Source organism: Sinocyclocheilus anshuiensis, unplaced genomic scaffold (assembly GCF_001515605.1).
Source record: "Sinocyclocheilus anshuiensis isolate Anshui unplaced genomic scaffold, SAMN03320099.WGS_v1.1 scaffold51, whole genome shotgun sequence".
NCBI lineage: Eukaryota > Metazoa > Chordata > Actinopteri > Cypriniformes > Cyprinidae > Sinocyclocheilus > Sinocyclocheilus anshuiensis.
In genome coordinates this window covers 2,926,521-2,951,572 of record NW_015548296.1, presented here as the reverse complement: position 1 = coordinate 2,951,572, position 25,052 = coordinate 2,926,521, and the positions used below count along the sequence as shown (strand labels likewise).

General features: G+C 39.2%; 3 protein-coding genes across 4 annotated transcripts; 2 read left to right on the top strand and 1 right to left on the bottom strand.

The window, feature by feature from the left end:
- The first annotated feature begins 11 nt into the window (after positions 1-11).
- rpusd4 (RNA pseudouridine synthase D4) lies at positions 12-4,272 on the top strand. Its single transcript, XM_016443721.1, has 7 exons — positions 12-374; positions 472-637; positions 898-1,102; positions 1,290-1,383; positions 2,191-2,341; positions 2,516-2,613; positions 2,950-4,272. Exons 1-7 carry the CDS (start codon positions 210-212, stop codon positions 3,145-3,147), a joined length of 1,077 nt encoding a protein of 358 aa, XP_016299207.1. The 5' UTR covers positions 12-209; the 3' UTR covers positions 3,148-4,272.
- Positions 4,255-15,080, bottom strand: qrich1 (glutamine-rich 1). Of its 2 annotated transcripts, XM_016443719.1 has the most exons (12): positions 14,856-15,080; positions 13,019-13,295; positions 12,074-12,154; positions 10,300-10,425; positions 9,505-10,221; positions 9,183-9,342; positions 6,563-6,717; positions 6,357-6,471; positions 6,168-6,276; positions 5,946-6,097; positions 5,200-5,290; positions 4,255-5,049 (listed from the first exon to the last, which is right to left on the bottom strand). In XM_016443719.1, the coding sequence occupies exons 2-12, from the start codon at positions 13,265-13,267 to the stop codon at positions 4,860-4,862; spliced, it is 2,145 nt and encodes a 714-aa protein (XP_016299205.1). In that variant the 5' UTR covers positions 13,268-13,295; positions 14,856-15,080; the 3' UTR covers positions 4,255-4,859. The 2 variants fall into 2 exon arrangements, with proteins under 2 accessions (XP_016299205.1, XP_016299206.1); XM_016443720.1 differs by lacking the exon at positions 12,074-12,154.
- A 2,020-nt stretch (positions 15,081-17,100) lies between these two features.
- On the top strand, positions 17,101-22,365 carry LOC107655984 (proline-rich transmembrane protein 4). Its single transcript, XM_074186889.1, is given in 5 exon segments — positions 17,101-17,171; positions 19,291-20,198; positions 20,336-20,446; positions 20,548-21,769; positions 21,771-22,365. Coding segments are annotated over 4 exon segments (2,610 nt in total). The 5' UTR covers positions 17,101-17,171; positions 19,291-19,339; the 3' UTR covers positions 22,189-22,365.
- Positions 22,366-25,052: the final 2,687 nt, after the last annotated feature.

Genomic DNA, 25,052 nt, shown 5'->3' with positions numbered 1-25,052 from the left:
TTGAACTGGTTCGACCGGTTCACTAAGAAGACCCGGTTAAATAGAACGATTCGTTCGCGAACCGGACATCACTGCTTATGTGTTTAATGTCTTCTTGGTTACTCGGCTTTTCCTGTGATACTAGCTTTTTAATCGGACAGTGAGTAATGTAAGATCAGGGGCTCGGATTTGAGGAAAGAGAGTTACCTTTGAACTATTCATCTGTGAAAATGCGATATGCACGTGAGGTGACATTTACGATGCTCGTGAGAGCGTATGCCACAGCTTCAAAGACTGAGACCATCGTTTCTAACGGGAAAGCAGGACTTAAAGCAGCAGATATCGCGAACAGACTCCGGAGTGAAAAGGAAAAACAAACAAATGACAAAAATGAGGTTAGCTACGTTTGTTTATGTATGTATATTGCGTTTTGACTAAAGTGTTTTTATGTGCAACCATTTGGGTTCCGTCTTTTTTCGTTCCTCTCCAAAGGTTCCGGTGTCACCTCTTCAAAACAGAGTAAACGAACTGAAACAGTTCTCTCAGCAACTACAATCTGTTCATCCCAGTGTGCTCGTAAAAGCTCTTTACAGGGGTATCCTTTATCAAGACCAAAACATAATCGCAATAAATAAACCATACGGTGTGCCTCTGCATAGTGAGTATTTGACTTCTCGTTAATCCTCTCATTTTTTGATCATTTGGGTTTATATAGTAAATGCAGCAAAAAACTACAAGTTTCATACCATTCCGTTAAAGTAAAATATGTATTTAAAAAAGTAAATTCTTTTCAGAAGACAACCAGAGGACTAATTTAGTCCATTTAAGTACATGCCTGATAATATGAGTCTTACATGATTGCATAATACAGGTCTTTGGATATACTAACTTATTAATTTCCTTGTTCCATTCTCATAGATGTAGATGGCATCAGAAACAGCATAGTAGAATGTCTGCCTTTGCTAGCAAAGATAACTGATGGCATGCAGACAGGAGCACAGTTGCACCTTTGCCATAGCTTGGAAAAAGAAAACACTGGAGTTTTGATCCTGGCTAAAACAGAGGAAGCCGCTGAACATGTCCAAACACTCATCAGATCACACAAAGTGGAAAGGAAATACTTGTAAGTTAAACTTCAAAACTTTTATTTGTTGCCTGTCTTCAGTTGGATGCAGTTGGTTTTGAAAGGGTCATTTATTTGTGGCATCCCATTAAGTTGTCTAGTGCAACATATTTTTTTGCTTATTGCTAACTGATTCTCTTGTAGCAGCATACAGTAACTTAAACATAATCCCACTTATTTTGTTCAGGGCAGTCACTGTAGGTGTGCCCGTTCCATCCGAGGGAGTGATTGACATTCCCATTATAGAGAAGGAGGTCACGGGACCTCAGCCGCATTTTAAGGTAACATCATAAAAACCATCTCTTATTCTAACCTGTTTTTAAAAACCGTATAAAAAGATTAAAATGCTCACCCTCAGGCCATCCAAGATGTAAATGAGTTTGTTTCTTCATCATTCAACAGATTTGGAGAAATTTATTTATGCATTACATCACTTGCTCACCAGTAGATCCTCTGCAGTGAATGGGTGCCGTCAGAATGAGAGTCCAAACAGCTGATTAAAACATCACAGTAATCCACAAGACTCCCGTCCATCACTTAACATCTTGTAAAGTGAAAAGCTGCATGTTTGTAAGAAAGAAAACCATCATTGAGATGCTTTTAACTTCAAACAAGTCCTTAATCATATTGTTTTCTCCGTTGAAAAAGTTGTCTCATCTGACTCAGGAGAGAAATATGCACAGATCAAACACTATTTACAAGTGAAAACAGTCCAAAACAGCTCTAAAGGACAACAGAGGATGGACTATTTTTTCTGGAGGAAGTGTTATGAGCAGTGTTATGTGACTTTTGACCAGAGGTGTCAGTTTTACGTTAAAACACCTCACAAACACACAGCTTTTCACTTTACATAAGGTTGGGAAGGGAGTAATGTGGATTATTTATGGATTATTGTGATGTTTTTATCAGCCAATTGGACGCTCATTCTGACGGCGCCCATTCACTGCAGAGCATCCATTGGTGAGCATGAATTGTTCACAATAAGATAAGTATAATGCATTTAGAAAACAGATTTTTAAGAATTGGATCTCCTCCAGTTTTCTTACTTTACTAGAATTAAAGTATGTATGTATGTTTATTCTGCTCAGATGGGTCTGAGCCCATTGTTCAAAGTGAGTGAGGAGGGAGATGGAGTGACCAGGGTAAGAGCTCATCGACAGGCACACAGTGCAGTCACACAGTATCGGGTTCTGGACAGCACCAGTGGCTGCAGCTTGGTGGAACTGCAGCCTGTCACAGGTATTGACTGACCATGCCATGTGAAAACCGTACCTGACTCCTAACTGTGCCCTATATTCGCTAACTATTGTAAATGTTGCTAGGTTTACCCATATATAATATAACATCGTGTTTTGATTTATGTAAAAGAAGACATTTAAGCATAAGCACAACCAGAACCAATGTGTGTTTTAGGTGTGAAAAACCAACTTCGCGTGCACATGGCTCTTGCTTTGACCTGCCCCATTCTTGGAGACCACAAATATGCTCACTGGAACAAACTAGCACCACAGGTATAATAAATACAAGTGTTGTAGCATTGGTTCCTTGAAATATGAAAATATGCTGCCATTCAAAATATTTTTTTAATGTTTTCGAAAGAAGTCTCTTATTCTCACCAAGGCTGCATTATTTGATCAAAAAAAAAAAAAAGAATTAACCCAAGATTCAGATACACAACCTATTCAAGTCTAGGTCCAGTTTTACTACAGTATTTGTTTAGTCTATGAACATAGTAAGTGTTGTGTTGATAATGAATAATCAAGAGGTGGTGTAGTGTTTTCTTGAGACATGACGCATTGTCACGTTTGAAGACTGACCACACGCGGGTCTCACATTTCGGATTACAGAAGCTGCCAGAGGGCATACTGCGACGGCTGGGCCTGGTGCAGAGTAAAACACGATACCTCCCTCTTCACCTGCACTCCCGAAGGATCGTCCTGCCAGGGGTCAAAGGTCACAGTGACATCACAGTGTCCTGTCCCCTTCCTAAATACTTCACCAACACCTTAAAGAGACTACAGATCCCACTACCGGGAAAAGAATGAGATGGATCACAGCTAGCAACTCCATTTGAAAAAGTATTACATTTGTATTGAGAGGATGAAGTGGGGTGGATTTGACTTTGACTGTAGAAAAGGTCATGTACAAAGCGGACATTACATTGTGTATTCTGAATGTTTTTTGTCCAGACTTTGTAATAAAAGACCATTGAAAGCGTTTTATGAAGAAAAATGATATCTCTGCTTCACCTGTGAATTACGTAATGACTGTGCAACTTAGGGATCCACAATATACATGTACCATATAATTTATCAGCCAACATTAGATTTTTAAAATAATCATTATTGGTTGATGTTGTACATTTAATTGTGCATACACATTTGCCCTATTTTTACATTTATATCACCATCTTCTAAAACAAATTTTGAATATCCTGTTTTCATACTTTTTATTATAATGTTGAGATGCCTAAATTCACATATAGCATCTAAAGCAGTGGTAATCGCAACAATAAAAGGCTCAATGACCTTTCCAGTTGTCTGTGATTTTCTGCATTAAGGTTAAGGATAAGAATTAAAAAATTTGTTTAACAATTTCTAACCGATAAAAACAGGTCTAGAAATAGTACTTTGAAAAATCTGGCTACAGGGTTTTAGATAGTGGGAATCCAAAACTTTTTGAGGGGACAAATTAAAATAAATATATTTTAGTGATTTAATGCATGTTTTGTCTTTTTAAATTAATCACTTGGAGGTTTGCTGGTTGAGAACCTCCATTTATTTTTTTAATTTAGGGAAAAAAATTAGTATAGCATTTTAATAACATGAAAATTCTCATTGGCTAGAATTTTAATAACAGCATATCCCTTGTGCAAATTCTTTACTAAATAATTGTGTGAATTGTTGCATTCAATTCAATAATGCATGTAATAATAGTTTTGTGAACTACTTATGCAGAAATTTATTCTGTTTCTGTCATGAGGCCCACTTGTGCTTGTGTGACAGAACTGACCAGGGACTGCAAAAAGGGTCAAAGACGACACATACAGGTAATTCACTGTACAAAAAGGCATGTTTGAAAACACAGGCTTCAATTCTCCAGCACCACTATCACATTAATACATATCAGGTTACCATAGATGCATGTATATGTATATATATATAAAAATAAAAACAGAACTAAAGTGTCTTCATGTATAATACACTCCTCAGGTACGTGAACTCTGCTACTGCAAGCTCCAAGGGGTGAGCAGGGGTTGTGTTAAGTGTTAAGGATGGATGAAGCCATGTTTTTAAATGTGTTTACACCTGACCATCACATGGTGTTCCAGTCCACTGCCAATAATCACTTAAGTTTAGTTTGCAGTCTTAAAAACCACCAGATCCTTACAGTTCTGCACTTAAAGAAAATAAACAGAGAGGCCAGTGGGAAGAAGGATGGAGCGTAACATACATGGCAGAAAGAGAAAATGCACACATCAAGGGATCTGGGCAAATACGTTTCAATGGTCTTTAGAGGAACAAACAGAAATAGTTCCTGTATCTAAAACAAAAAAAGGCTTGTATGTATGTCCAGTTCACTGAAAACCCCTCTTGAACCTCTTCGCTCTCCTTTAAATCATGGGTGAAATATAAGGAGACGCTGCAGAGGCTATTTGATTCAGTCTCTTGAGAAAGGAGAGGATGATGGCATGATGAGCGCTGGAGAAAGCCTCTCTTATTCCATCTTGCTTTCTTTTGCTTGCCCTCGTCTTTTCTCAGTGTACGTTGGCCTGCGCGATGGAGATTATCTCCTGGATTTCCCGCACCATCATGATGCGTGTTAGCATGTGCTCCAGCTGCTCGCTCGTGATTGGCTGAGTGGAGTACCAAATAGGGCTGTTGGGAGCCACAACAGGCTCTGGCGTCAGGTAATAGGTGTCATTACGACCCTTTGCAGTCTGAGGGCTGAGGACAGACAAAAAAAATGAGGAAGATACAGAAAATTACGTTACGTTTTATTTATAAACGTAACGTAACGATACGTTTTATTTATAATAACTTTTTTTTTTAAATTGCGCCAGCTATTGCATTAGCATATGAAAATCAGTGGCTCACCATTTGAAGAGGTAAAAGTCATAGAGCTTGATGGGACAACGCAGCGGGTTCTCTGGGTCCTCCGCCTGCTCTGCGTACATGTCATCTGTCACTAGAACAATAATAGATGTGATTTATGACTTCCCACAGTTTTTGACCAATGAACTTATGATTTTCTATAACTCTTCCATTAATTTGTTAATGGCAAAATCACAATTATAGAACAAACACACACACAAAAACGATTTCTGACTATTATTATTCACTGTAGAAGTTTCCATGGCCAGGACTAGAAAACATTTTTTGTTTCACAAATAGTTTGTGATTTAATTGAATGTGCAATTTAGTGTCTCATTTGGTAGAAATATTGTCAAATTTCCAGTATTACATCCGGTTACTCTAGATATAGCTATTGCATTGGCTGAAATCCCAAATTGGTTGATCACTGATAACTGTATAACTTTGGAAATATTTCAACATCAAGCAGCTCAACATTTTTCAACACTGATAATAATTGTTATTACTGAAGGTAATAAAATTAATAATAAATTACTTTTTAATGTACATCAAAAAAGAAAACGGTTATCTTAAATGGATAATAATATTTAAAATTATTGCCATTTTTACTTTTTTTTTCATATAAATGCGGCTTTGGAGAGCATTGGTGAGCAACAATAAAATTATACTGACCCCAGACTTTTGAAAGGTTTATATTTATCTTGTAACATTTGAAAACATCCAGCCTTATTTTGTGGCTGCCTCCTAACCTTTCTGTCCAACATGGTGTGGCCCGACTCCTTTCAGGTAGCGGATGCTGGTGCTCTTGTCTTTAGGGTTGCTGGGATTCTTTTTGGTGTGTCTGAGCACTTTGGAGAAGGCCACTTTCATATGCTGCTCTACTGTGGTCAAGTGGAAGAACCTGTGCAGAGACACAACACTATAACCCCTGAGCACTCACTGCCATCATTTTTGAAGAGAAGGAGGCTCACTTGGTGTTGAAGTACATCAGTGTAGTAAGGAGAGTGGATGGAGAATGAGCTCCCAGCTGCTTACACTCCCACAGCATCTCCTCTGTCACATGACTTGGGATAATGTAGCCTGGCAAATACAAAGGCAATTAACATACATTTTCCAAAACTCAAAAGGACATCATTTAAAAGCACACACAAACATCTTACCAAGAGGGTGAACACTGGGCCTCCACTCTTCAAGAATTTTGTGTAAACACTGACAAAACCGGCTGTAGTACTGATCAGAGAAGATGTCGTCTACTCTGCCGTTCTCAAACACGTACTGTACAAAACAAAAAAGAGAAGGAAATCAGCTTATGCAAACTAATGATCCAACATAATCAGCAGAAACAAAAATATGAAGTAAGACATACTTTCTGTATACATAAAAATACATAGTATAGTGAATCAGGTTCAAATGGCTCCCCCTCCAGCCCACGAGCCTCTTGGGTCATCAAAGACAGAGCCAAGTTCAGCTCGCCCACTGAACTTGACACAAGATCATCCTGGAAGCGCAGGGGCTGTCGACCTGCAGACACAGACATTCATCTTGCTGCAAATAAACATCACTAGATGCTTAACAGTTTTGACCATGCATTATATATGGTTAAGGGACCTTTTAAGACCTAAATAAAATTTAAATTTAAGCAATTTTGCTAAATAAATAAATAAACCATATACACTACTGTTAGAAAGTTTTGGGGTGGGAAGTTTTGTGTTTTTGAAATAAGTCTCCTTTTCTCCCCAAAGGATGCATTTACAGTATTTGATCAAAAAAATGTTAAAACAGCAAAATGTTTAAATATTATTACAACTTAAAAAAACTTCGGTTTTATTATAATTTATTCTTCCTGATTATTAATTTCTTAACCTTTCTTTTAAAAAAACTGACCACAAATATTTGAAAAAAAACAAAAAAAACTTAAGACATGTTTTCTACTTACAGTTTTTAGCTGAATAAATACATGAATTGCATTTTTCGTTTGTACATGTGGCAAACAACATAAGCCTACTCTTTCTATACTATTCAAGATCTTTAAAGAAAGAACTGTATGATTGAACTATTGATAACAATTATATAGTACCAACTACTGACCCAATTCTGTATCCAAGTGCTGATTGGTAGCTGCTTTAATGCTTACATGCTGTGTGCACACGATTACGAAATGCATTAAGGCATTTAATTTCCAGTGATATCGTCGACTTGATTGCACGGATACTATTAAACTGAACTGAGCTGGATGATGACATCACTGAATTCAATGATGAACTGCCTTTAACCCTTTCGCACGTGAGTTTAAAATATTCTAGCTGAGCCCCCAGCGTGAGTTTTTTTTTGGCGACCGTTATTTTAAAATGTATCGCCTTATTGTTTCCATGGCGACGCGTCATGCTTGTCATGTGACACAACGCAGCCACAATAGATCTGTGTGACACATGGATCGCTTTTATTTCGTTTTTCCTGTTTTATTCAAAATATTCACAAACATGCTCACTATATTATGAAATATCTGATATTCCGATTCTGAAATATGTGCAATTAAATCTGTTTGGTAGTTTAAACACTTTTATATCGACCGTGTTAGTTGATCTATACCGGGTGATGGGCGCCGCCATGTTAGTTCGCGCTGAATCCGAGCTGTGGAATTTACAACACGCAAATTCATCCTCTCCTCCCGAAACACGTTAAAGGAGGTCTCCGGTAAACTGGGAGAAGAGCAGAGTAAACTTTATAGTTACCTACACAATCTGTATATGATATCAATAAAAACATGTCGTCAGATTATATTTGTAAGGATCATTATTGCCGCTTCCATAGACATCAGCGTGCATTTTACGAACTGTAAATGTATGGTTTTGCTAGTACTTATGTGTATTTAAATGTCTGAAACCTAAAATAAGTATTATATGGTTGAAAACACTGAATATTTGTGATAATATGACAAGCGCTCGCGCTAACCAGAGCGCGAAAGCAGATTTAAATTCAGCAGTTGATGACGTGACGCACTGAAAGTTCTAATCACACCGGTGTGATCGTACGCTTCAGGGACCAGCCAAGACTGATCACACCGGTGTGATCGTACGCGTCAAAGGGTTAACTGAAAATTAAGTGTTTACCTATTGTCATTTTGCATTATTGACACACTATTTTTCTAATTAATGCTGTACAGTTGCTTTGACACAATCTGTATTGTTAAAAGCGCTATATAAATAAAGGTGACTTGACTTGACTATTGCTTTTGTTTATAGCGACATGTTAAAGTGGATCTATTATGCAAAATTCACTTTTGTATTGTTTTTGAACATAATTATGCGTCAGCAATGCGTGTACACAACCACCCTATTGTGATAAAAAAAGAGCGAGTTTATGTATTTTTGACATAACCTTAAGATGTGAAATAAGACGTGAAATAAGATGTGAAAGGGGACTCCCGCGACATGCCATCTGACAGCCAGCTTTCTGTGCAAGTGAACTTATATGACTTTAAAACGCGTGCAAATAATAAATTTATATGATGTCAAAGAACGTGAACATAATAGATATGATAATCATGACCAAACATATGCTTTGTATTGGCAGAGTATGCAAGGCAGGAGCTGTAAAGGCACAGCCTGTAAATGCAGGGAGCAGCAGCTTATTTGCATTTAAAGATACATACACAAAAAGAGCATGTTTTGCTTCCTGTTAAAAATTGTCTTTTTCAGCATGGAATGATAAATGATCTGTGGGGTATTTTGAGCTAAAACTTCAAAGACGCATCGGACATCTTGGGACATCTGAGACTTTACATCTCGTGAAAGGGGCACAATAGGTCCTCTTTAAAAATTGCATTAAATCACTGCATGTGTTCCAAAGCTGTGGTATCAAATATGGAATAAAGAATCATAAAATGTCACTCATATTGCTATTGCCTACTGAAATTAAAATCTAGTAACAATCCTAAATTCAGCGGCGGTATAAAGACAGAGGTAGCGATGAAAACATTAACTCACGTCCTATCGGTGCCAGCTTATTTTGTTCATTCTTGTCCAGCTCAGCATTTTTGCGCTGAACCCACAGCCTCCACACATCCAGCCCTTCCTCAGGCTTCAGCGTGTTGGGGAGGACAAGCTCTGGAGGAGGTTCTACCTGTGGTTCTGCCTCTGTCTGCGCCTAAAAACACAGAAAACCACCATTGCCACATTGTTTTGATATGTATAAGTGATCCTTCACAGTTAAATGCGCATCACCCACTGAAGAAATGCAAAATGACTTGAGACAGCCTGGAGGTTATGAATACTTAAGCATGCAGCATTCCTCCTAGAATGTGTTCACCTGCAGGTGGAGCTGTTGTTCCTGAGCCTCTCCATCCTGTATGTGTTGCTGCTGTTGCTGCGGATCCCATATGTGCAAAGCCTGTGTCGTCCCAGAGTAAGCACCCCCTACGGTCTGCACTGCTACAGGGATGTGAATGTTTCCATTCATAAACTGCGCTGGGAACAGCGAATGTACAACCTCCTCTTGAGTGGTCACTCCAGAGCCAGACACTGGAACGGCCACTGCCCCGGCAGCCTGACATGCACCGATTACCATCTTGTCCTTGTCTTTATCAGTAGGCGAGGCCTGTACCTGCATGGTGCTGTAGGCCTCCTGAGGGATGGCGATGTGGGCCACACCTTGCTGCTGTGGGGCAGAGTACACAGGTATGGTCCAGGTCTCACCGGCTGGGCCTGTGATGGTACCAGTGGCACTGTAGAGATGGGTGCTATCAACGGTCAGCAGGTCTGGTCGAAGTGACAAGTAACCCTGCTGTTGGCCCTGTGGGATGGCCAATACAGTAGCCAGCTGCTGCCCTTGAGGAAGCGAGTAGGACACAACTGTCGGGACGTCCACCTTGCGTTTCTTTGCAGGCTGAAGTACAGCGGGTGAGCCTCCAAGTCGCCGCTCTGCCTCCCTGGGGGAACCTTGCTGCTGAGGATGGGACAGAGCCTCCACAGTCTGGATCTGAATCTGCTGACCTCCTGCAACCGCTGCCACCAGTTGGGCTTGGAGCTGCGAGTCAAATACACATTACGATTAGAATCTAAAATGTATAAATGTAAAAGCCGATCATGTATTGGTGTGCATTACCTGTTGCTGTTGTTCCTCTGTGAGTTCTCCCTGTTGTACCAGCTGAGTAGTGGTAACTCCTTGTAGCTGCTGTTGGGTGGGAGAGGCCACCTGAAGTACCTGACCCTGCTCCCCCTGGATCTGCACCTGCCAATAAAGAGATGGAGAGGTATTTAGATCAGGGCTCAATAAAAAGCACACCCTGCTAATCTGGAATAAGGTCTCAATCTTGTTTTGCAATGTATGTTATCATTCTCCTGCAAAAGTGTGTTTATGAATATGTAAAATTCACAGGTTGGTATATATGGAAAACTTTGGGGAAAAAATCTAATATGCTGATTTAGTGTTCAACTAACATTTCTTATCATCTGAAAGGATCCTCAAACTCAAACAGTGTGTATCGCTTCAAGAGAACAATCATACATTTGTGTTTTGTTTTACTTTCTTTTATATTAACCTATTCTTCATTCATTCATTTATAATCGTTTACTCATTGTATTATTCCATTTAATCATTTATAATAATTATTTTAATCGTTTATACTGTATACTCATTTCATTGATTTATTCACTGATCAGTTATTCTATTATTTATTTTATATTATTCTATCATTCTTCTTAGTCGATAGAAGACTGTTAATACAGTTTTGGGTACCAGACAAGACTTGCTGTTCACAGATTTTGGGTAGACAATTTTGCTGATCTGGCATCCGGGGCTAGATCTAACACATCAATGTTTGTTTGTTTTTTCCCCAAGATTCTTCAAGAATATTAATTCTGAACAACTTTCAAGAATAAGAACAGTTTTTAGTTAATACAGAGTTTTTTTTTTAATATATTTATTATATTTTTTATATATATTTTATTATAGATGTCTTTACTGCCACTTTTGATCAATTTAACATTTTTAATCCATGCTAAATAGAAGTATTCATTTCTTCAGCAACAAAATATCTAGCCTAATTTTTTTTCTTAAAGAATACGAATACTGTAAATGTTATTTCTTTCCTTCTAAAAAAAATGTCTTGACAAGATGCTGCCAATAAGTTAATTGAAAAGGTGCTACATTCACACTGCATTTGAGATGCCTACAAATTTTAATATGATGCTTATAATGTAAGCAACTCCAAAGCAATCATGAGGGCAACTAGTTTCAGGACAGATCAATTTTGAAATATTTCCAGAGTTACTGATTTTTCTGTGGTGAACAGATACTAAATCGACAAGACAAAGCAGACATTCTATCTACAGGTTGGATAATAAACACGATTGGTAGCACCAGCCATCATGCCTGAAACTCATGATCTACACTGTAACGAAATATGAAAGATTCAATTTACACTCCCTTCATAGGAAAAAAATGCCCCTGGCAGTTTGAAGCTTTTAATTATTCTCAGTATTTAAAGTCAGACAATGTGTCTACCTAGAAAACACAATTCTTAAACCCAAATGTTGAATGTCTAAAGTGTCATGTCATTCTAAACCTTACTGTCTTCTGTTAAACACAATAGAAGATATTTTGACAAGTGTTTTTTTTTTGTTTTTTTTTCCACACACTGGACATCAATGGTCACCAAAACTGTCTGTCTCCCAACATTCTTAAAAATAACTTTCTTTGTGTTCTTTAGAAGAAAGTAAGTCATACAGCTTTGGAACTACATGAGGGTGAATAAATGTTGACTGAATTTTCATTTTTGGCCAAACTACCCCTTTAACCCAACAACCACAGTAAATGTTGTATAATTGCCCTGCAGGTAAGACACACAAGAACAGAATCAAAAAAGACAGAGTCAAACCTGTACTTGGATCTGCTGTTCAGAAGCTTGATGCACAGCTGCAGCCAGCTGGGGGGAGATCTGTGTAGATGTCACCTGCACCTGTTCAGAGGTGAAGCAGAAATCTGACCACAAGATTTTGCTTTTTAAAGGTGGGGTATGTATTTTTTCAAAAACGCTTTAGAAAACTGAGTCGGGCCGAGTACCAAAACAAACTTGTAGCCAATCAGCAGTAAGGGGCGTGTCTACTCACTGAGAGCGCTCAGTGCACAGGACGGACATTAGCCGAGCGACAGAAAGATAAAGATGGCGGATAAAAAAAATAAATAAAATAAAAAAAGGGGGTAAACCGTCTGCGGAACAAAAAAAAGCCTTACGATAAGGCAAGAAGTAGGACCCGTGTAAATTTCAGATCAGCTTTCCAGCGCTGGAGAGAACTCAAGGAGCGGAAGGCCTGCGATTGGACGGCGAGGTTGCTTCGTTTCTTCTCGATAGGTGAGTAACACCGTGTCTACACCGGACGCGACAGTTGTCTCACCGCTCCGCAACAGCTACAGTCTGTCTACACTGGAGCCAATAAAGCAACCGTTGAAAATCTTTTGAAATTTGTCAATACGTCATAAATAGAACGCAGCAGCAGTTTTCTGTCGGGGATTTGTCGTGCCGCGCCACATCCAGTGTAGACAGCATCACTGATTATAATGAGTTCTATAGTATTTTGTCACAACGCTCGCGTCCGGTGTAGACACGGTGTAACATTGGTTTTGCTTTGTTTCACAGAACTAATCGTTGCCTGGGTTGCGTACATATGTGTGGGGCGGAGCTATCAAAATAGGGGCGAGACCCTTTTGGGGTAGGGGCGTGTTTGTTTTGGTGATTTGAAATATCAACATTGGCTACCAGAAATCATTTACCCCACCTTTAAATCACAGCTAAAATGACAACGAAAAGTGATTCTTTTCCTACCGGACATGCCAGCTCCAACAATGAGCCCGCCACCTCTGTGCTGTCCGTGTAGATACAGTTGGCCCCCTGCTGGTACACCATAGTGGTGGCGGTGCCGCTGGTCTGCTGACTGAACTCCTGCAGAACCTCCGGGCCTTTGGAGGCCAGCGACTCCAGAAACTCTTTCATGCGGTGCTGAGGTATAGTGCGCGCCTTCTGCCGCACATACTCGTCGAACGAGATCGCACCGCCTTCAATGGGCTCATTCATGACAGGTCAATCCACCCTGCACAGGAGCCTTGAACACAAATGACATGAACACAATACCAGTCAAAATTTGACACAAACTGAATGCATGTTTCTCATGACCTTTAAAGTTTAAACTAAAGGCGTATGCATAAAATTAGTTATATGGATCCTTTTCACATTTCGGGGGTCCTCAGAAGTCTTATCGTTGATGAACAGAAACCACAAGAAATAGAATCCCGTTTGCTCTGATATCACAAGAAAATATCCACAATAGGTCTTTTATGATATAAAAATTAAAAAATATTATAAAAAAAGAGAAAAAATATAGAGAGAGACTGATTATGATGGTCAGAAGAGAAACAGATGTCAAATTTGATTTCGCTCAGTAAAAACACAAGCAAAAGTGTTAACCAGATTTTTTGTAAAGACAAGGCAATATAACCAGCAGTATAACTGTATAAATGTAGATTACATTTTTAAAAATTATACATGTATATATAAGCTTGATATATTTACAAATAACTGTGTAAACATGTAATTACAGTGTGTGAAACGGGTCCATAGACAAATATGTCACTATTATTCTATTAATGACAGGTAATTTATGTTTATATCAATTATTAACATACAATCAGCCATATACATACACATAACCAAGAGCTTAAAGGCGCTTGAGGATAGTGCGCCTGAAAAACAGCAATACGATATTTTTCATCACTGCTATGTCTACATTGGCATATGAAGCATTCAATACACTCTCTGCACAATGCAGATGTGATTACATTTTTTAATAGTGCATCAGCACCCCATCCAACAATAAACCTATGAAATCTGCATGCATCCTTTTGCAGTTTAGATTAAATTGTATAAACTGGAGGCTAAAGGTGTTTCATGTGATTTGGTAACGATGAAGAGCTCTGTGTTTAAAGCATTCAGACAGAAACAGCCTCCGTCTACCCTTGCTGGACTTTGGACCCCTCGAGCAAAATAAACGAGTTGCTTTGAGGTTGCTCTCAAATCACAAAGCCAACCTCATTCTGAATGATCAAATATGACATTTTTGAATTAATACACATAAGCAATAATTATAATTGTATGTGACTGTAGGCCAGCTTCGCTTATGGTCAATCACATACTGGACCACTCAATGCTTTTGCCTCGAAAATATGCTAGCATCAATGCTAACTCGCTAACCTTTGTAAAATGAAACTTAAAAACCCCCAGAAAAAGGTGCAAGGACCTGCATTACGATACTAAATACATGTATGACACGCCGCTATGCGATATTAGTAATTATTCCCGCAGTAAATGTGGCAACGCGCGCGCAGTTGTGTAGCTAACGTGAGCTCGCGTGCTAATCGTCCCATGCTACCTTAAATAAAACCCAAAGCAATTTCCGCCAAAACACGCCGTTCAAAAAACAAAAACCCCACTAAAGCTGGCCGTGCACATGTAAGGTCCGTTTACTTTGCTATATCTCGTTATTTCTGCACTCAAACACATCTGTCAATATTTAAGTGCGATTTATGTCGTGCCGTGTGCTTATTATGCTACTCATATAAATGAAACGGTTTAAACCCCGCTGCGGCCGGTTGCAAACATGTCCTACCGTATTGAAAAATACACAAACGTGCTGCTTGGACGGCTTGGATGGCTGAAAATGTTATTCTTGAACAATAATGTTTGCGATAGAGCTGACGGAAATAGGCCTGATGTGACAGCGCTAGACCCCGGGCTGTCCTGTAGCGTGAAGGCGGGGACGGATTCGCAGCTCCCCCTTCCGGCACCACCGCTGCCGCAAGCACATTCACAATGCCATGAACGCGGAGCACAGTGTTGCCAGATTTGGCCATATCGCGAAAAAAAATTAACCTAGTAAAAATGAGTTTCGTGTGCATTATTAAAATCCAGGTTTGTAGTGTAAATGAGAGAAATTCACGGGGTATATTGACAGGGGACCCATATGGACAACAGAAGCAATCAAAATCGACAAATAGCCTATGTAATAGCTGTGACAAGTCTCAGTTAGTCTAACAGTATAAAAGGGTTTTTTAATATAATAAATAAAAAGAAAACAAGTAGATAGAATAGAAAAAAAAGAATAGGCAATGCTAGTGTTAGAGGGTCTTTTTTAAAAATAAAAAATAAAACGAGTCAAAAGAATAGAGAATGCGGGTCGTTTTTTATAATAAAAAGAAAAAAAGGAGTTAGAATAGAAATAGAATAGAGAGTGCAAGAGTTAGAGGCTCAGGTGTTGCTTTTATATTTATTTATTTTTTATATATAAATAAAAAAAGAAAACACATAGATAAAATAGAATTAGGAAAGAGAGTGCTAGAGTTAGTGGGTAGAAATTATTTTCAACATTTTTAATATGTAAAGTATATACTTAAGTGAATTCTGAACTAAACTATTATATTGTCACGTTTCAGTCTTTATTTATGGTTATCTTTAGATTATCAAATTGCTGAATATTTATTATTATTGAGTTGGTGATATTTCCTAAATTCACTTAGTGGTTGGTCACTTTATCATGCTATAGGCCTAGGGGCCAAATGCCAACAGGCCCAAAAGTTAATGTAATTTGGAATACGTCCAAAAATACAACCAGCTGGCCGGCAGCCATATCACCCTGCAGCCCAAGCCTGGTCACCCACTGAAACTAAGCAGGGCTGAGCCTGGTCAGTACCTGGATGGGAGACCTCCTGGGAAAACTAGGTTGCTGCTGGAAGAGGTGTTAGTGAGGCCAGCAGGGGGTGCTCACCCTGTGGTCTGTGTGAGTCCTAATGACCCAGTTTAGTGACAGGGACACTATACTGTCAACAAGCACTGTCCTTTTGGATGAGACGTTAAACCGAGGTCCTGACTCTCTGTGGTCAGTAAAAATCCCAGGATGTCTTTTGAAAAGATGGGAGGTGTGACCTCGGCATCCTGGCCAAATTCGCCCATTGGCCTCTGAGCATCATGGCCTCCTAACCATCCCCATATCTACTGATTGGCTTCATCAGTCTGTCTCCTGTCCACCAATAAGCTGGTGTGTGGTGGGCGTTCTGGCGCACTATGGCTGCCGTCGCATCATCCAGGTGGATGCTGCACACTGGTGGTGGATGAGGAGATACCCCCTGACAATGTAAAGCGCTTTGAGTGCCTAGAAAAGCGCTATATAAATGTAATGAATTATGTCTAATCCAGTGCTTCCCAAACCTGTCCTGGAGGTATGTCTCCCTTATCTAACACACCTGATTCCACTCATCAGCTCGTTAGTAGAAACTGCAATAACTAAATTGGGTGTGTCTGATTAGGGAGACATACAAAATGTGCAGGGCAGGGGGTCCCCTCCAGGACAGGTTTGGGAACCACAGGAAAAATCCGCTTATAATTAGCGGACATGGCAACACAGCACGGGTGCGCGCACTGGCTATGACATTTTACATTAAACGGTTTCACAGGAACATAAAGAACAGACCTACTACGCTGTACATTGATATGCTGTTGGTAAACTTATACATGAATATGTTGAAATTCATTATAAAAGGCTGTTTGGTACTTTAAAAATAGGTAAATTAGATGCGATTTGCCCATGTGTTTATTTTCCATACTCTCTGTGAAACAACTGCTTGTGATTTCAATGTAAAATACTTTATTTTTAATGAGAGTATGTTATTAAAGAAATATAGGCTATAGAAAAGAATGACAGCAAAATCCTTTCGAATGTATTTTATGTGTTTTAATTACGTTGGGTATCATTATGTGCGTAACAGAGCGAGATAAATTCATTCTGAATATGGCATTCCAGCGTGCTTGTGCCTTTAAGCGGAGCTTTCTTCGCTCCAGTCCGCCTTAAAGCGCTAAGCATGTGTCTGTGAGGGCCTCCCCCTGATCGCCCTGCAAAAAGCTGCCTGACTGAGCTCTTAAGGTGGACCGGGTGAGATATGCTGTATATCGCTTAATCATATGACTGTTGTGAGTTCAGAAAGAGTTAATTCCCACGGTCTCTCTCTTACCCCAAGAATGACCCTGTTCTATCATTTGGATAAACATATAGCTCGTCACAAGCCGTTCAATAATTTGCATAATAGGAGTCAAATTATCTCAGCAAATCACATTTGTAAATATCAGAAAATCAGTATTTGAAAGAGTAAGTAAGCCTAAATATGTCATTTCCTGTGCGCATTATTGCAAATAGCAGCACATTAAACTATTAATAACACAATCCAAATAATAAACATTTTAAATTACGATTTAATGTTCAACTGAAACACATGCCAAAGCACTTTTTTTTTTGTGGAAACCATTTTTATTGTAATTTGGATCAGCCTATTAGAGCTACAGTACACATAAAACGGATTATTGAAATTGATTTTTGAAAGCATCACTCCAACATTTAAAATAGAGCTGACCAAATACACTAATGACTTAAAAAGACCTCAAGCTAATAACTTAAACCATGATTTTATATATGATTTTTATGCATACAATTTGCATAGAACCTCTTTGAAGACCTATAAAACAATAATAATTTTTACTTCAGTATATATATTTTTCAATGCAATATTACGTCAAATACTGTACATGACTTGTTTTGTACTTAACCATTTTTACTTTAACATATAATAACAATTATTTTTTTGAATGTCTGAAAGAGGTCAAATCTAATGTCTCTGTGGTTTTTGTGTGTGGGAGCATTTGACATACATTCAATAAGATCTGGTTAAATCCATCATGTTGCCTCTGCTGTGAGTAACTATCATGTTAAGCCCCACATGGCAGGTTTGTATCAAGAACCAAGCAAGCGGTAGATATTATTCTAACATGGTTTTGAAAAAGACAGAATTTCTGTATTGAATCGGAAAAAAACATCTAGGTGTGACAAAATATTTTTCTCACATTACGTCAGCTGTGCGATGGGATTTTTCTTGTTCAATTAGCTTTCAGTGTGCGGAACAGACTTGTTTACAGAACTAATGGTCTTACTGAAATCCTTTATATTGAAGAGATTACCTTTACACATCTGTGATATACCAGAACAGAAAAGATGGACAAAACTGAAAGAGTAATGTATATATTTTCTGAAGACTACAAATTTTGTGACACTGACTTGACATATTTCATTTTACACTAACGTTTCAAAGCTCCTGGGGTTTTTGAACTTTTGTTGTTTGGACTGGGGATAAGAACTCTGCTCAGAGATGTAAGTCCAGCAGGACATCAACCAGATGGCAGAAAGATTACAGTGAAACGTCAGGTGGGCTGAACTCTAAGCGTCAGCACAAAGATACAGCAGTTTTAAGAAGACAGCATTCAATGACGACTGCACCAACAGTACACCAAAAATTATTTATATTTGAGAAATACTCTAAGGAACTGTGATATTCATTTTACGGCTGACCACAGGAACTTCAGGTAAGTGTTCAAAGGGTTGACTGAGAAGTATTTTTTGAGAAATAATTTTTGTATGTTGCTGCATGCACACTTATTTTCTGTAATTTACTGGAACTATAAGTTTAATACAGTTGTACTACGGTTGTGCTAGCAGAAATTTCATAGGTATAAGATAATTTTGATAACAGCCTTCACACCGAAACTGAATCTATGTAAACTATTGAAGTTACTGGTTAATCACCTCTTCGTATAGCAAGTGGCATGCTGTTAACTCAAAAATGCTAGAATGCAAAAAGTTGTACAAACCAATCAAAAATTATTGTGCAATCCAGTTATTTATATGCATTGTCAAACAGGACAATGTATGTAAACTGACAGTTCATAATCTATGTATAAATACAATGCAGAAGCTGTAAGAAGCACCTGGTGAAAATGTAACAAAAAGAAAAAAGTGATAGTGCAGATCATAGTTACTTTAGTCCCTGCTTTGGGACCTAACATTTTTACCTTTTAATCTTTGCAATACTTATCACTATTTTCATATTGTTTAAATACGCTGTACATTTTTCCAGGTTTTGATTTCGAAAATGTTATTTACTTTCACAAGTATAGCTTCTAAACGTCTTTATAAACCATGTGTATCTTGTTCTGTCACCATTTAGCTCCTGGCACTGTTTTTACTCAACAGCCTTTGGAAATTAACAGGACAGAATGGTTTGGCTCCTCACTCTAATATTAGGACTGCCTCTTCTCCAGCAACCTGTCACTTCCCTTGGCTCCAACTTAACACAACCCATAAGCCACAACAACCTGAGCATCCAGGCAATTGGTGACTTTCCAAAAACTCTAACTGCATCACGTAACACAATCTGGATTGAGGAAAGAGATGACAACAGATTTACCAAAGACCTGCTTTTACCCCTTCTGCCTAACTTGAGTACAAATGAGGGATCTGGAGGAAGTGGACTTCAGCAGAGCCTTGAGGTTATGCTGCCCTCTACTGGTCTACTGGAGATGGACATGTTAATTCCAGACAGAGCAGAGAAACAAGATTTTGACATGCAAGAGTTAGGCACTCACCCTGCCCCTCCAACTCCACTTAAACTAACCCAGCATATTGATGAAGATGATCAAGATATCATTTTAGCAAATAATAACAGTGCCTCCGATCAAGCTACTTCCACAATGGCTGTTCAGTTGACTACACACATCCACACCCACACCCACATAAATAACAATGAGAGATTGAACAAAGACCAACCTTTGTTGACAACCATCAAACCAATTACAGAGGCAAACAGTACAGGAAAGTCTCCAGTCAATATGTATTTAGTGACATTTAATATAGATATAGAGGTGAACAACAAAGAAGACATGGAGGCTTCTCAAGATACAGAGTTTGTTGCATCCACACAGAATTTAAACTCAACCACAAAGCCTGAAATGTTGGGAAACAATGGCGCCTTTGTGACACAGTCTGGCTCCATCCAAGGGTTCCTTGATCTCGCAGTGGGAGAGGAACGTTATGGCACCAACCATCCGCCTGCAGCCTCACCTCCATTACAGACTGGTAAGTATTTATCTGAGTGGTTTATTCTGTTAAACAGTGGTGATGTTTTTTGAATAACCACTGCAATGTCAGTTCTGAAAAAGAAAAAAACAGAGCATGAAAGTCAGGAAATCATGGATTGTTCTTATGAATTTCAGTTAAGGAGAGACGTGAAGAGACTACATCTGATTTACCCGTGGGGTCATCATCCACAACTCCATCTGTTTTACAGACAACAAATAAAGACACAGATTACTCAAAAAACAAAGGTAAATATTGGCATTTTTATTAAAACAACTTGTAGACATCTTTTACACTCTATTAGTAGAGAGAAAACAACTAACTAAAATGTTCTCCACTTCCATTATAGATGACGAAAAGCCAAAATGGTTTGGAAGTTTATTTGGACTATTAACAGAGCACAACCTGTCTGATGTCATAGGTACATGCATACTAGGCCCATGTGTGGTCTCCACTGGTGGCAATGTGACCCAGCTACAGTGGGAGGACTTAAAACGGACACTAACCTTTGCTTGGGAGCTCCATGTGTATGGCTCAGCTGTATTGTTTCTGTTGGTGGTCTTAGCTGCAACTTTTGGAGTGATTGGTGGGGCTAATATGCTCCATCCGTTTTGCGAGGCCTTCACCCTTGCTAACATCCTACTTCTGCTAGCAGGTCTGCTTCGATTTGTACAGCTCATAATTGACCCATATGGTTCCAGAAACATTTTGCCTCGCCCTGCCCTCACTGCTTTGTATAACTTACCTGTTCCTTTATTGCTTTGGGCCCAAGCCACATTGGCACTTCTTGCTCTGAGAGAAGAAACATCACCTCAGCGGCTTTCAGTGACTGGGGGGTTGGCAACACTGCACTGTACCTCCCTCATGTTGGCTGACCTGCTATCCAAAACCTTATCGCCAGCACTGCCATTAATGCTACAGACACTTACTATATGTTGGGGGTCACCGCTTTGTTTAGGAATCTTTTTTCAGTCTCTAAAGCAACTCTACTCCTCCCACAGGACCCCACTACCAAGGTGGAGTGCCCCTAAGTGCTTAGAAAACAGTGTCAGGCATGTGCTGTTGCTGTGTGCCCTCCTCGGAGTGCTCTCTTGTGCACTGCAAATCTATAGTTTTCTCTGGCTGTATGGGTTACTTGGTGACTGGCGCAGATTTGGGTGGGGCTGGTGGATCGGGCAGCTCTCTGCACGACTGCTTGAGCTGGCCTGGAGTTTCTCTCTTTTACTACTGGGATCTCGGGTGTTCTGGAGACCACAAGGAAGTAAGCAGACAGCTAAGAGAGCAGGGAAGAGGAAACCGGTGTCACGGTGGAACAGGCTGTTGGACAGGTTACCAATGGGGCCTTGGAGGAGACCAGATAGGAACTGGGCTGAACTGTTGCCGAATAACTGGAAAGATCACAAGCAGTCTCGTGCAAATGTCAGCCATTCGGTCATCCAAAACCAAGCAACACCAGCGACCTCAATAATGACTGTGCATGACAACGTTGAGAGTATTGGTGGAGGTGTCCTATACAGCAGCAGTTATGACCATCACGCCTCTCCTCTGTGGACTAGTGGTGTGGAATGGCAATCTTTCACTTATTGAGTTTGACCTTCACCCCCCTTCACCCGTCAACCTCCATCACAGCATTGACAAGGCCCTCCATCATGCCCACTCGCTTGGTGTTGGTACCCTTTTCACCCCTTCAGCACCCTCCTGGACCCAAAATGAAGGATCAGGTGGACTACTCTGTGATAATGTTGTATCACCCTCCTCCCCAACTAACAAAGTCTATAGCTGGGCTTTAGATAATGGCTTGAGTCCTAACTCCACTCAGCATCTTGGCACTGCAATACAACAGACTCAAGTGTCTGTGATTGAGCCCCCGGCTTCCTTAACTCCAGAGACTGTTAGAAAAGTGTGGGAGAGACATACGGCCATTCCAAGAGTCACTGTGGATGATGACTGCACCAGCATAGCGAGTGAAGATGACGTCACTAATTTTTGAACCACTAAGAAGTTTAGCACTTTGGCACTTTCCATTTGCAAAATTTAAGTTCTTCAGATTTTAAATAGACAATAATCTTACTATTCAAGTAATTTGACTCTTACATTCTTATAGACTGGAGTGTAATGAATACATTAAAGAGGAGTAATTAGTCATTTTTAAAAGCTCTCTCCCTGCATGTATAAATCTGTTTAATACATGTACTATGAAATCTTTGAATCCTGTTTTTACAAACTGCATAACAATAAATAAAGAACATTTTTGTAACCTACTGACTCATATTAATAAAGGCACCAAATGTTCTGAGTATTCTGTATGTTGGTTGAATTTCAAATAGCATACCAGCATACTGCTCTGCAGTCATATACTAGTTCGCTATTTCAAATTCAGCTCCCGTCTTAAAGGGGTCATATGATGTTGCTAAAAAGAACATTATTTTGCAAATCTTCCCACATAGTGAGGTAGACATGTGGGGGCGTGTTAGAACGAGCCGTTTTAGGTAGGCGTGGTTAACTCTTAACTTTTATAAAGAATATCTCTTTGGATTTGAGACTTTAGTCTTTGCAACTTTACAGATCGTCTTTATGCACCAAGAGCTTGTAACACTCCAAAGAGAAAGGAAAAATTGAAATCGCATCATATGACCCCTTTAAGTCTCGGCATAATGAGGTACAGATGAAAACAACAAGCTGATTGATGAACAGATTTTATTGGTCAACCAATATCACTGAGCAATTACAAATAGCACAGAATACTTCCATAAACTTTATGGAAGTACTTCCATTAATACTTCCATTAAACCTTTATAGTTAAGGTTCTTTCAATAACTGTGATTTTTTTGGTGCTCATTTGTAGTGATGGAGAGATGAAGCCTCATGAAGCATTAAATCTTTTCAGCCAAGTGGTTCACAAAAGGGTTCATTTCTCGAGGCTTCATTTGCATCACAATACCACCTGGTGGCCAAAGAGTATAAAACAAGCAGATACATTACAGATGACCTGATGTGATCTGTGATACACTGTATTTTGTGCCAGTTAAGGCTTAGAAATAACGGTGAAGAAAAAATCAATTTCCACATAGACTATTTACATGAATATAATGTGTATTTTCTAGTGGTATATAATGATTGCATAACATAATATAACATAACTGTGTAATAAACGTATTGGCTTGAAATGAATGTGTAAATCAAGTCTTTGCCCATAATAGGCAGGAGGGGCAATATTATTAGTCTAAAACTGGAAAGTGGCTGGGTTTAACAGGGCAGAGGATTGTGAATTTACAAGATTCGAACCCCTTCCTGAGCCAAGCGAGGCTTCGGATGTCATCAATGATGTCACTATGTGTAAATCAAGTCTTTGCTCATAATAGGCAGGAGGGGCAATATTATTAGTCTAAAACTGGAAAGTGGCTGGGTTTAACAGGGCAGAGGACTGAATTTACAAGATTTGAACCGCTTCCTGAACCAGTTGGGTCAAGCGAGGCTTCAGACGTCATCAATGACGTCATTGGTCTAAAGCGATACAAGCCTCGATACGCGCTTCACTGAAAGCTGCCGGGATTTCTCGACACACGAACGTAACATCACTACTCATTTGACAACTCATCTTACTTTTCACAATGGCTGTGATGGCACTTCTTTAAGGGCTGATCCTGAGGCCTTTTCTGAAGCAGGTGCTGCTTATGGAGCAGTCTCTGAAAACACAGTCCGTTTTGGCAAACTTTTAATTGGTGTTCAAAGTACGGCATCTCATAGTGATGTGAAAACATCTGTGTTGAGCTCAGTGGAGTCTGATGGCCACCAGTCAAATGAGGATTTGAATGAACTGTCATCTGAATGATCTGACAAGCCGATGTCAAAACAGAGCTGTGCTTTAAGTGATGCAGAGTAAAAACTTTGCTTCCTTTGCTCCTATAAACAAACTCACGAGACTAGCATACCTCAGAGGCGTGCGCGCTGCGCATACGTGCTGCGTCATCCGCCGGAATTGCTTCAGTGTATGACAGTCAGCGGAAGTGAGAGAAAAGTGTTTATTACATTTGAAATATAGATATTTTTCTTTAAAAAACACATGGATTCGCTACAGGGGGCCTTTATTCATCCCCGGGAGCCATCTGCGGCACGTTTTATTATTAATGCACAAGCTTTATTTGACAACTTGTGGACTGTTCAACTGCAACACCCGCTGACTGCAATGATAGAGCTTGGAATAGCCAGGACAATTTTTAATATAACTCCGACTGGATTCGTCTGAAAGAAGAAAGTCATATACACCTAGGATGCTTCGAGGGTGAGTAAAACAAGCTAATTTTCATGTTTGGGTGAATTAACACTTTAAGTGATGCAGAGTAAATTCAGAGTAACAAAACTACAGCAGCAACAAGTCTGTGTTTCCTTTAGCAGCTTCTACAGGTAAAGATAACTTAAAGTTCTCCTTTGATGTGTCCTTTTTAGGCAATGTTTGAACATTTTAATTTTTTAATTAAATCTAAAAAAAAAGCCAAAATATTTAATGCATTATTTAATTATTATACCATTAATAATTAACTTAACTTGTAGTTAACTAGTTATTTAAAAAAAAATTTTATCATACTAGGCTGTTGGTGTCTGGGCTTATTTATTCATTTTTAAATGACATGAGACTTTGTGACTTCCTTTAATAATAAATCCAAAAGCAAGATGTGGAAAAAACTAGGGAGTTGAAATGGCAACTGAGCTAATGGGTGATCCTCTGCTGCCATCTACTGGATATAATGGTAATTTCATGTAATTTTTATCCTTTTATACCTTTGTTTTCCACAAGGAGACAATTTTTCCCCGTCTTCTTCATGAATGAAAGTGAACATTTAAAGTGAATTTTTG